This window comes from Biomphalaria glabrata, chromosome 8 (genome assembly GCF_947242115.1).
Source record: "Biomphalaria glabrata chromosome 8, xgBioGlab47.1, whole genome shotgun sequence".
Taxonomy (NCBI): domain Eukaryota; kingdom Metazoa; phylum Mollusca; class Gastropoda; family Planorbidae; genus Biomphalaria; species Biomphalaria glabrata.
This window is the reverse complement of record NC_074718.1, coordinates 6,961,293-6,974,882: the sequence shown is the minus strand read 5'-3', so window position 1 is coordinate 6,974,882 and position 13,590 is coordinate 6,961,293. Positions and strand designations below refer to the sequence as shown.

Sequence of the window (13,590 nt, the reverse complement as noted above, 5' to 3'; positions counted from 1 at the left end):
TTTTCCTCGTAAATATGGAGACCCAGCCATGACTAGCATTTTGGTTGCATTTAAAGGGTTGTCTGTCTTAGCTCTATATAAGATGTATGTTACGGTTTGTTTGTTTTTAAACTTTATTGATGCGTGACGGGGGTAGGAGTTGAGTCACAGATTTTTTTTTTGTTTGAAACTTCCTAGCGTGACACAAGTCTATCGAGGAAGTCAGACAATCATGCAATGTTTTGATATTTGTTTTTTCAAAGTAGTAATGGTATAATTCTTGTCATATTTCGGGTACTATTCTTGTCATAGTACTGATATAATTTGTTTCATAGTACTGGTATAGTTCTTGTTAAAGTTCTAGTGTAATTCTTGTAAGCATGCATCTACAATGGTTCACAAAAAAAAGACTCTTAAAGACAGTATTCTATTAAGTTTATTACGCCGAGCTTATTATTGTGTTTGATATATTTTATTCACATGACTCAAAATGGCTTCAGGAATTTCATGTGCTTGTTTTTAAATTTACGTTCGGATAATAAAACGACAGATTATTTAAAACGAAATACAGTTGAATCAGTTAAATCGGAGCACATCGGGACCCGACGGCTTAGGTCCTAATGAACGGCTGGTTCGATTAACCGAATTCGATTATATTGCGTTTAAATCCATAGTTTCATGAGATTCTATTTATTTTGTTTGAGTTCTGGTGTCAGAGGTTACTGTCAGAGGCTGGTGTCAGAAGTTACTGTCAGAGGTTACTGTCAGAGGCTGCTGTCAGAGGCTACTGGCCTAAGGCAACTGCATCTAGAAATAGTTTTCTGAAACGAGAACTTGTGCTGTGCGATACATGTATTTGTCATACAATAACACACCAAAGAAATCTATTGCATAGAGATCTGGGCTCAGACCTATGAACACGCTTATAAAGAGTTCGCTCTATTTAATGAAGCCCGTGTCTCAGTATTAAACCTTTAGACGCGTGTGGTAGTCTAGCCTCTAAGTCTAAACACTAGAATTGTAATTCCATTTTATATGCACATTTGTAAAAAAAGGTCAGCACTTTAAGGGTTAACACACAGCGTTAAACCTACAACACATGTCACTCTGGTAGAATCTGCCTAACGTAGATAGTGACATATTGGCAAGGTTTTTTTTTTAGATAGTGAAGGGTCACCTCTGTCCTTACAGTCAGCAACCCCATACCTCCCCCCAAAAGTCTGCCCCTTTCCAAATTGTTTCGTTTGTATAAAACACTAAGCATAAATTTGACCTATCTTTTTGTTATCGAACTAAAGTCTTACTTTGCAGACACCACAAGGGGGCCCGCCTTAAGCTTCCTGGTTAAAGCATTTTAAGTTTGTACTACATTGATCCTCTATTGATACATTGTATGACTTCATGTTTAGGTGCATTCATAGCAGTGACCTTTTGACCTTTTCAGGTAGAGCCCAAATAATATGTGCAGTTGCGTGGGGCACTGCACCGGCAGATAGAGTAAGAAAAAGTAAAGTTCCCCTTTCAGATCTTGTGGTCTATAGGGCAAATGATGTAAAGGTCATCTGTTTCTGTGGCCTACTGTTAACGAGGGTGTCATGTGGTCAGCACAACGACCAACCGCCTTTACTTTTCCCCAACTAATGTCAGGTACCCATTAGAGCTAGGTGGACTAAGAGGCACCCAAAGATCCCGAAATTAGAAAATTTCAATCTTCACAAGGATTTGAACCCGGGACCCCCGGTTCGGAAATCAAGCCTTTTACCGCTCAATCAACGCGCCTCCTGCACCGACAGATGAACATTTGAAAAAAAATTTATAGTTTTAAAAATTTTTACGGGCTTTTAGGCACCCCAACGGGAGTTTTTGTTTTGTTACCCTATTTGCTCTGTCGCCTTCCTTAACCATCGTTTCCACCCGGGCGCAACGTTGCTGCTGGCTACCTAATAACTTTCAGAACTCTGAAGTTGAAGAACAACCGCTGGATATTCAACACCTGCATGCATGATGCTTCATGGTCTATAAAAACAATTGCGACAAAATTTAGGAAATTTGTATCTAATTGACATCCGCGTAATTTTGTTTCTAAATACAATAAAAAGCCTTATCAGCTTAATGGCTCATTTTGGTTTGTTTTACATTTAAATTTTCTTCCCTGTTATGTCAGTAATTGTTATGGTCGTTAGATGCCATAGAATTAATTCAGTCTTCTGTTATCAGGGCAATAATAAACAAAAATATGAGAGAAACACTCACACAGACTAGTAATAAGACTTAATAATTCCACTTCCTAAACCTGAAGGCTAGTATTTTAGACTATAGGAACAGAGATTTAAAGATTTATGGTCCATTATTAACACAGGCGTGAAGGATAATTACTATGAACGAAGCTAATAACAAAAAATAGAAAAAAATATTACTTTTAAAAACCAAAGCTTATCTAAGGGGAAATAACCGCTAATTACTGCAATTTATCTGGAAAATTACTGGGCTTAGCTCTCGTTCTATTATATAAAACAAAATTAGTTTATTAGCACTAAATGATTAACTAAATAGTTTTTTTTCTGATTGATTCCTCTGTTGTTATTGACTGTGAATAATTATGCGAAATTTCAACTTGATCGGAGAATGGGAAGTGGGAGTAAAAAACGTGACAAAACATAATGAGGGGAATAAATCCATATATGTATATATACATCTCTCATTAAGGATCATTTATTCCCCTTTATTTCGAAATCAAACGAAATAATTAATCACTAGGAATTAATTAACTAATTGTTTAATTTTTTAATTGATTCATTTCCTGTCAGGTTCAATAAATAATTGCGCAAAGTTTTAATTTAATCCGAGAATGGGAAATTGGAGAAAAAACATGCTCAAACCTTTTACCAGACAGACAGCGTGAGTTAATATAAGCTTTGTAAAAAAGATATATAATGTCCCAGGCATTTAGTAGAAATAGTCACGTGAATAAGGAATGTCTGGCTGATGGACGAAAACCGCTTAGCTCCTTATCAAAGGGTTTGAGCTCGAGTCCTGGCTCTAGTCTCCCCTCAAGCTGTGCTTGCTAAGCGTTTAGAGGCAGACACCCCTCCCCTTACAGAGGCAGACACCCCTCCCCTTACAGAGGCAGACACTCCTCCTCTTACAGAGGCAGACACCCCTCCCATTACAGAGGCAGACACCCCTCCCCTTACAGAGGCAGACACTCCTCCCCTTACAGAGGCAGACACCCCTCCCCTTACAGAGGCAGACACCCCTCCCCTTACATAGACAGACACCCCTCCCCTTACAGAGGCAGACACCCCTCCCCTCACAGAGGCAGACACCCCTCCCCTTACAGAGGCAGACACCCCTCCCCTCACAGAGGCAGACACCCCTCCCCTTACAGAGGCAGACACCCCTCCCCTTACCCTATAATCCACAAGCGAGAGTTCACCATGACGCTCTGATCATTATACAAGCAATGAAAGTTGCGCTATTCAAAAGCTATGTAAACAATTTTTTTAAAAACGCGATTCTTCAATCACGTGACTGAATGTTTGACCAACAATAAGGATGAAGCATCAAGTAAGATGCCTCTCATTCTCATTTCACTAATCCTGCCATTTCTTTTCAATTAACCTAATCCTGAATAAATTAGAATGTCGTAAAACTTAATACATAAGATTAGAGACATCACGACAATGGCAATCGGCGGCGCTGTATGAAGCACTTCATCAGCTAAATCACTTCTACTAAATCACTCAAAGTAATGAATCACTCAGCAGTTCAACACAAACGACCCTACCAGAACTTCCATTAAGTTCAATGACCTGAGCATGTTTCGCGACTACTTAGTACTAACCTGGTTATTGACTGTTAGTAGAGACTGAAACATTTATTCGTTGCGGTCACTGATGATTTGATCTTTGAGTTGATGTCGACAATAAAGATGTTTCAGGCTTGAATTCTACAATTTGTTAGCGAGTTTGTTGATCAAAAAAAGATTGTTTAAATTGACGGCGATACGAGTTCTATGTATTAGATAGAACATTTTGAGCGTATCTCCCTAGATTTATTTCAATATCAATTTAGACCATTTTATTTTTTAAAATATTAATAGAAATAAAAACGCATTAAGCAGAGGTGTGAGACACGGTGGCCGAGTGGTAAAACGCTTGGCTTTCGAACCCAGGGGTCCCGAATCACGATGAAGACTGTGATTTTTTAATTTCGGGATCGAGTCCATCCAGCTCTAATGGGTACCTGGCTTTAAGGAAAGTAAAGGCGGTTGGTCGTTGTGCTGGCCACACGTTAGCCGTTGGCCGAAGAAACAGATGACCTAAACATTATCTGCCTAATAAGTGTGAAAGGGGTGCTTTACTTTTACGTAATAATATAGAGCAGTGATGGTGTTGAAAACGAAACAGAATATATACATATAAAAAACATTTTGATATAGTTCAGTTCTCAATGTAGTTGAAGAATCTTTTTTTTACTTTGTGCTTTCAGATAATTTAAACAAATGGGGCCTTTTTTTGTTTTGTTTCATTGCGAGATGTATATGTGTACGCGTATAGATTTAAGCCTATGTGTGTCCTCGTGATTGTGACTATTTTGGTTGCTTGACTTTGAATAACCTCTTTTATAGTCTCCTCATTAACCCAAGGGGAAAAAAAAATAAAGGTAAATCTAGGCGAGGGGAGAGAGTTGGTTGTTCTGGTTTTAGCCATGAGTTAACGTCAACAGACGTTGAAAGTATTAAGTGCGACACCAAATGAAGAGTTAGTCAGTAGTCTGGAATCATCTCTCTCTCTCTCTCTCTCTCTCTCCTTTTCACTCTACTCTCTCTTTCTCTTTCTCTATTTTCCCTAATTCTCTCACTCTGTCACACACTTTTCCCTATTTATCTCTAACTTTTCCTCTTTCTCGCTCTCTCTCTCTCCCTCTCTCTCTCTTTCTTTTACCCTCTCTTTCTGTTTTTATCCATATTCTCTTTATCTTCTTTATCCACTCTCTCCATCCATCTTGTTTATACTCTCTCTGTCCCACACTTTCTTTCTTCTTAACTCCCTCTCTCTCTCTCTCTCTCTCTCTCGGCCAATGTTTTATATTTCTGTAGGAGTGTGGGATGATCGCAAGGTCTGAAAGAAGAACTTTACTTTTTTCTTTACTTACGAGTGTTGGTTGGTAGAATGTTACTAGAAAGAGTTCATACCTGTAGCTAGTGACGAGGACATTGCAAGGACATAGTACTACAGAGTGACGACCGTACAATCAAACTAGCCATAAAACATTTAAATCTCTTTTTGTCAATTGCTGACTTTTGTTAGCTGGGTTTTTTGTTACCAAAACTTGTTAGTTATACAAGTGTCATGTTAGATTATATGATGAGGTTGTTTTTTGTTTTTTTGTTTTAGTCACGTGACATTTATTTTTTCTGCGCTCAGAGATTAAAATTTAGTCCTGTAAAGTTTAGGAAATTATATTTGGGTTTCAATTAGATCGCCATCTTGGAGTTGAAGTCAAAAGGTTTTAGTTCTAGGTCTCGGTATAATTGATTAAGATAACAAAGATAAAGGCACATTCCTCGTCCCATATGCTAGGACAAATTTGTACAAATTCTCTTTCTTCCCTAGTGCTATGGAATGGGTTGCCTGAGCTAGCCAGGAAAACCAGTGACTTGGCAGAATTTAAGTCATTGGTTAATATGCATGACTGAACGCATGACGCGTAGGACGTAATCATCTTCTTTTTTTAAGTAACGTCTGCATTATATAAGATAAGATAAGATTATATAAGATAAGATAAGATTAACTATTTCCGTTCTAAGTTACTTGTGTCGGAGAAAGCGATAGTGCGAAAACAAAGCGATACAAAGAGCTAAACAGAGAGAGAGAGAAGGAGACGGAGAGAAGCAGGGAGAGAGAGAGAGTCTCAAAGAGATGAAGAACTAGAGAGAGAAACAGACAGGGAGAGAGAGAGAGTCTCAAAGAGATGAAGAACTAGAGAGAGAAACAGACATGGAGAGAGTCTCAAAGAGATGAAGAACTACAGAGAGAAACAGACAGGGAGAGAGAGAGTCTCAAAGAGATGAAGAACTAGAGAGAGAAACAGACAGGGAGAGAGAGAGTCTCAAAGAGATGAAGAACTAGAGAGAGAAACAGAGAGACAAATAGAGCGAAAGATAAGGAAAAGAGAGAGGTAGAGAGACAGCTAACGTGACACACACACATGATAAGAGAGAGGTAGAGAGACGGCTAACGTGACACACACACATGATAAGAGAGAGGTAGAGAGACGGCTAACGTGACACACACACATGATAAGAGAGAGGTAAAAATACGGGTAACGTGACAGAAACACATGAAAATAGAGAAGTAGAGAGACGGGTAACGTGACAGAAACACAGGAAAAGAGACAGGTAGAGACCAAGTGAGACAGGTAAAGAGATAATTAGATAGAGTGACAGAGAGGAAGCTTAAAATGGAGACAGTGAAAGAGAGAGGGACAAGAAGAAGAAATGAGAAAGACAGAGACAGAAAGACAGATAGATTGAAAGTTGGAGATATACAGGGGAGGGGGGGAGATAAGCGAATAGATAGGTAGGCCTATATACAAGCAGAGAGATCAATGGAAAGAAAGAGAGTGAGAGAAAGAGAGAGAGAGAGAGAGAGAGAGAGAGAGAAAGAGACATGAAGAAGTTAAGTATGTATTGACTTTCAGAGCACTGGAAGAATGACAAACGATCCCCAGCTCGGGGTGAGCACTAATCCATACTGTGTGCACACAGACACCTGTTTGTTGAGCTTTCAAAGCGTGTGAATTATTAACAATAACGTGAGCTCTCTACCAAGTGGATATTTTAGTGCCAGCTTTACATCTGATGGAGCCGGGCGTATCGAAATACAAGCTCCATATGTGAAGTAATGAAACAGAACCAACTAAACAACTCTAAAGGAATATTATAAATTCATATTTTCTCCAGCAATGTTAAGACAAATACCAAAAAAAAACATGACGTCTATAAATCTACAAAGTCATCTAAAGAACTTTAGTGTAACTAGCTTTTACACAATTAAACAATTAAGTATTTATAATTATTTGTTGTTCCTGGGCATCGCATTTCTCTTTATATATTTTGTTTATTTAAAAATAATGGTATTAGCAATTAGTAGCTTATGAATTATAGGCAAAGATGAGCATAAATTCTTTTCTTTTTTTTTTTTTTGGTATCTAATGTTGAAGATTGAATGTTGATGTAGCCTATATAATGCTAGTGCCGGCTAGTGGGCATATAATGGTGTCTGAGTGGTTAAGCACTTCGGACCCAAAGCAAAGGGTATCGGGTTACAATCTCAGTCAAGGCTGGGAGTTTCTAACCACCCTTTCCCACCCGGGGTGCTTATATGAAGCTGTGAAACGTCCGTGTGCCCTGGTATTCAGTCTAAACACGTGTAGTAGCCCATAATAGACCTACAACTGCAGTTTACTCTATGACAAACATGGTGGTGATAGTCTAAAACAGGAATCGATAATGATGTCTTTTGAATGGCCCCTCAAAAAATTTAATTGAAATAACATTAGCTGGTCTTTGAGTCCGCCTCCCTGCATATTTTCCACCCCAAGTCGAAGAACAACTGTCGTTAACACTTCTCTCTATTCTCTAAGTACTTTCGTTTTATTAAGACCTAATGGGGTTTTCGTGTTTCCGGAAACGTGTAGACGCAACGCATAGCCAGATTTTTTCTTAGTTACACCAATGCTGGCCAAATTGTGTCAGTTTTTTTTTCTTCCTCTATTTTATTTCATCTGTATAATTGACTAAGTTCATAGATTTCAGAAAGTTCATACATTTTGGTGATATCAATAAGTTGATTGGCACAACGAATTCACAGCTACAGTGATCAAGCCTTTGACGCAAATTATTGGTCTTTATGAGAATATTTATATTAGTGGTTAATGATTTTTTTTAACCGGCAGTTGACAAAACAGACGACAAGGAGGGATGTTGGTAGCCAGCCAGGGTTAACTAGCTCCTCCTTCCAGAAACTTACTGGTTTAGACGTCAGATACTCGCCTTCGCCCTTTCTCGCATTAGTGAAAACAGTTCCGCCGGAACGAATATTTGAGCCACATGTGATGGCCAAGAGTTGGACCAGTTGTCATAGTTGGCCTGAAATCTGACCTGTAACGTGGCCACGAGCTATTGGTCTCCACTGACCACAGGTTGCGACCTCGCAGGTCAGTGTTCTGGCCTTCTATAACTATTAGTCTCGATTTGAGCATTTTGTAGGTAGCGCTGTGCTTATATCATAACAAACTTACGGAGCATCACAAACGATACTATGACAAACCGTGGTATTACAAATATTAACATTCCCAAAGTAGAACATTGCAAACAAACGCTAATTTAACAAACACGAACATTCGTTTGATCTTCACTAGTAAAATCTGATAACTGTAAGAGTTTCTAATCGATACATCGATACATCGCCTATTATTATCTCATTATCGGAATCTAACAATCGATTTAGATCTAAAATAAAACTCATGGGTTAAGTAATCATGTTAACAAGGCGATGTCAATAATGGTTCGATCTTAGTGTGGATCAATGTGTATCTCAGTCAGCCATTTAATTCTAACATGTTTTAAAAGTTCCCTCCCTGAATGCCTGTTTAAACGTGTGTTCATTTTGACAGATGTTTCGTTTTGCTTATGGTGTGTTACCTGTAACCAGCACAGTGTGTTTACCCTTTCCATATATATGTATCTCTTTGTGTGTTATCTTTTCAATTGCCGCCTCTTTTAGTTTATCTACAAACCTCTGGAAAACAGAAGTCATGTTCCAGAAGTCGCCAAATAAAATCTACTCAGCCCCAAAGATCAACTTTAATTGACACCCCCATAACGTGGTAGACTACTGCACATATTAAGGAAGCATAGTATAAGTATAATAATGACGCCTCGCATTCAATGGAAGTTGATAAACGTCTGGCCAGGGCCAGTAGTGCTTATGACGCCTTCAGGCGAGGGTTTGGCTTAATAAATCGCTTCGTCTGCCAACTAAAATCAGTGTCAACCAAGCAGTGGTTCTCTCATCCCTTCTATATGGATCTAAGACATGGACACTATACAGAAAGCAACGAAGACTACTTGAACGCTTTCACCAAAGATGCTTGCGCTCCATCTTTGACATACAGTGGCAAGACCGCACTACTAACAGCGATGTCCTTAGAAGTTCTATTTAATTAGTCACTAAAATCACTCATACATTGTAATTGTATGCATAAAAGATATACCAAAAATTTTTCATAAACAAAGAGATTGTGACAAATCATTTAATAATTAGAAAGGGGGATATCCATAAAAACAGAATTCATTGATGACTTTCAAAAGATCATAACCTGACCTGTCATTGGCTTCTAGTATATCATTATCTCTGTACACAGTTCAAATGTCGTCAATTTTTTTTTTTAAAATCAAACTATAAGCATAAATAGAACTCATCAAAGATGAGATAAAGATAAAGAAAACATGCTTTGGTTCTGACTTTTGTCAACTACGGCATTAGTTATAATTCTAAAGATTCACACTTTGGCAAGTTAAGCATTTTGTTGGTTCAATTTCAATAGAATTCTTTAAACTATTCAAAAGCACAAAAGAAACACGCATGTTATTTGTGTACTGAAATGATTCAAATGAATCATACACAAGATCAGGTATTACACCACACATCTCAAACCCCCCCCCCCCCCCAACTTTCCCAGGCCCCCCTGTCCGAAATAGTTTTTTGGCTTCCTGTTCCCACCGCTACTCCTTAGTACTACTGAACAAGAACGATAACTTGATACGTCACGGGGTTGGTTTAAAAAAAAAAAAGTTGAAGGCTGCTGGCAAGTCTAAATAACACAGTTCAACTAATAAATGAGTATGTAGTGATCTCCCCGGTTCCAGACCCACCCGAGATAACCGAAATCCGGGAATTAGTAGCGGTGTATTTATCTAAGTATTTATACACTGTATTAACTTTGGTTGCGTAGTCACGGGAAATACTGCATTCCTAGTTAATCTTCGGACTCGAAGACAAGCCTTATTATTTTTTAGCTTGACTTAATCCTCTAGACTCCAAGTGGAACATAGAGTCGCAAAAGTACTTCGCCATCTGACTCTTTTCTATAGACTTTAACCCCCCAACCCTTTTTTTTTTCGCTTTTACGCTACAGAAACCAAAATACAGTATTGACTTCTGTACATGCTTAAAGTAGACAAAATACAGCAATATAGAGCACCAAAGTAACAAATCTCATTCTCGCGTGCGACATTCAGGCGCTGGAACACAACGCAAACAAGCAACCAATCGTATGTTGAGTCTTTTATCATCGGAACAGTTTCAATTTTCCACTCTTTGTCTTAGGGAGGCAAACATTGACCACAGTGTCTATTTATATCCAATGTGTCCCACAATGCCCTGGTGTCCAAGAAGAAAAAAACCAACAACACGAGAACCTGCCTACGCGCATTACTGGCCCGAGTGTGTACCATCAAACTGGCCATTGTTTGGACAACAGTCAATGATGAGTTGCGTTGAGCTAGATTGGGTTGTCTTCCGATGCAATCACAAGCTTTTCTGCGAGTGGTCCCCCATGACAAGGGAGAGAGTGTGTTTGTTAAGGAGTCTGTGTTTGTCCTCAGAGTTGTCTCCCGTAAACAACAAAGACGTGTCAAGACTGGAAACACCAAGCCAACTTCTAAACATCTCGAGGGGAATCTTGGATTTCGGGCCTGATCAGATCGTGGGGTTGGATAATTGAATAAGAGAAGAAGATAGAGCAGTGAATAGACCCTGGCCTCAAATATCTATTGTTCTATAAACATTATTTACAGTTCCGTTAAAGCTTTACATTTATTAGGTTTCTAAATAAGATAACTAATCAATTGAATATGAATTGATTTTATCTTAATTTCAACTTTCTGATTCCCAAGTAGGATGAGTGCAGTATTTCACTTGGACTGCGGAGACCCAATTGCGACCTACATATTTTGCCACACTGATGTCTCGTCAACCTGAAGACCTAAAAATGATCCCATCCTTTATGAAAAAGTAACCAACAGGATTGAAAAGTCGATTTGACCTTGCGACAAAATAAAAAAAAAAATTTCAAAAGAAAGATTGGGTGACACGTGACCTAGTTCTAGGAACTGGCAAAGACCTTCCTACAAAGTGCAGTACCAGGAACTAAAAAGAAGATTAAAGCAACGATCGTAAGATAAATTCAAATGGAAGAAAAAACAAGGGGAGGGGGAAACTGGTTAACAGAAAACTTTAAAATATTTGAGGGTCAGACAAATGGAACCCTGGTATAGATGGTTGTGTAAATTGTTAGTAATTGAACTAATTGGACAGTAGAACTAGCCTGGTTAGTGTATCTAGAATTAAAAATAAAACAAAGCTTACCGTATCTTCAGCTTGAGTCCAGAAAGTGGCGATTCCAGCCCTCACCCTGTTTTTGAAGCCTCTTACAGTGCCTTTATCGCTCACTATTTGTTTTTCACTAACAGTGGAAGGGTCCTTGACGTCCCTTCGTCCAGCGAACAGGGGCGGCGCCGATGGAACGAGGCTTAAAGAGGGCTGGGTAGTGAATTGCCTGCTGGTTGGTGAAAGGGCGGCTTCTGGGAGGGTGCTTTGTGTGTGTGCTTCTCCGTTAGAGTGAGTATTCCGAAAGTGCGTTGGTTCGAGTGTTCTAACAGAGGCGGCGGCGAGGTCTTCACGAGCATGACTAATGTGAGGGTGGGTGGGGTGCTCCTGGATGCCGTTGTAGATGCCGTTGTGCTGTTTGTGGCTCACCGAGATGGTATGGTGTTTGTGGGGCCTACCTTCGGAAATGTTTGAGTACCGCTTTTGGAGAACGGCTGGATACATGGACTCTTGATCATGAGGCTCCGACACTGACCTCGGAAACTTGCCAACCACGCCACCGGACTGCCTGTGCTGGCTAGAACTCTCCCTGACATGGGTCGGGTGAGCCGCTGGAACGTGGCCTTGATTCTGTCGAACGGTCACCACGGGGGTCTGCTTGGCAGGGGCGTCCACCACTATAGAGGTAGTATAGCCTCCTTTCTGCCCAGGTAGGTAGTGCTGACTAGTGTGGCGTGAGAGGTCCTCAGACATGGGTCTGGAATAGCCGTCAACAGCAGTGTGGCTTATTCGATCTGACGTCTGGTGACGTTCTTTCATTCTCTCTGGAACTGGTGTGTCAGATTGGAACGAGTTCCGGTTCATTGAGGTCAATGAAATACACTGGCTTAAAAAAAGAATAAGTGAATTATCTATCTATCTATCTATCTATCTATCTATCTATCTATCTATCTATCTATCTATCTATCTATCTATCTATCTATCTATCTATCTATCTATCTATCTACCTATCTATCTATCTATCTATCTATCTATCTATCTATCTATCTATCTATCTATCTGTCTGTCTGTCTGTCTGTCTGTCTGTCTGTCTGTCTGTCTGTCTGTCTGTCTGTCTGTCTGTCTGTCTATCTATCTATCTATCTATCTACCTATCTATCTCTCTATCTACCTATCTATCTATATATCTATATATCTATATATCTATATAATCTATCTATCTATCTATCTATCTATCTATCTATCTATCTATCTATCTATCTATCTATCTATCTATCTATCTATCTATCTATCTATCTATCTATCTATCTATCTATCTGTCTTTCTGTCTGTCTGTCTGTCTGTCTGTCTGTTTGTCTATCTATCTATCTATCTATCTACCTACCTATCTATCTATCTATCTACCTATCTATCTATATATCTATATATCTATATATCTATATAATCTATCTATCTATCTATCTATCTATCTATCTATCTATCTATCTATCTATCTATCTATCTATCTATCTATCTATCTATCTATCTATCTATCTATCTATCTGTCTGTCTGTCTGTCTGTCTGTCTGTCTGTCTGTCTGTCTGTCTGTCTGTCTGTCTGTCTGTCTATCTATCTATCTACCTACCTATCTATCTACCCACCTATCTATCTATCTATCTACCTATCTATCTATATATCTATATATCTATATATCTATATAATCTATCTATCTATCTATCTATCTATCTATCTATCTATCTATCTATCTATCTATCTATCTATCTATCTATCTATCTATCTATCTGTCTGTCTGTCTGTCTGTCTGTCTGTCTGTCTGTCTGTCTGTCTGTCTATCTATCTATCTACCTACCTATCTATCTACCTATCTACCTATATGTCTATATATCTATATATCTATATAATCTATCTATCTATCTATCTATCTATCTATCTATCTATCTATCTATCTATCTATCTATCTATCTATCTATCTATCTATCTATCTATCTATCTATCTATCTATCTATCTATCTATCTATCTATCTATCTATCTATCTATTTATATTTTGTGACATTATGTCTTCTAAAAGAGAAATGTTTTATTTTTCAAACTAATTATACCTCTTTTAAAATACTACGCACATAAATGAAAAGATAATGATATTATCTGGTGAATCATCTACAGATGATACACAAATAGTGTCTTCCTTCTATCTCCTTGATATCATATTG

The 13,590-nt window shown here is 38.6% G+C and overlaps 1 protein-coding gene across 4 annotated transcripts in view; it reads right to left on the bottom strand.

The window, feature by feature from the left end:
* The window catches only part of LOC106053705 (glutaredoxin domain-containing cysteine-rich protein CG31559-like), a 49,624-nt gene that overhangs the window by 24,635 nt on the left and 11,399 nt on the right, over positions 1-13,590 (bottom strand). For 3 of the 4 annotated variants that reach the window (XM_056039211.1, XM_056039210.1, XM_056039213.1), the window contains exon 2: positions 11,418-12,264. In XM_056039211.1, coding sequence (XP_055895186.1) covers positions 11,418-12,242 — 825 coding nt within the window. In that variant the 5' untranslated portion in view covers positions 12,243-12,264. The remainder of the gene's footprint in view (positions 1-11,417; positions 12,265-13,590) is intronic. The other variant, XM_056039212.1, reaches the window with a different exon arrangement.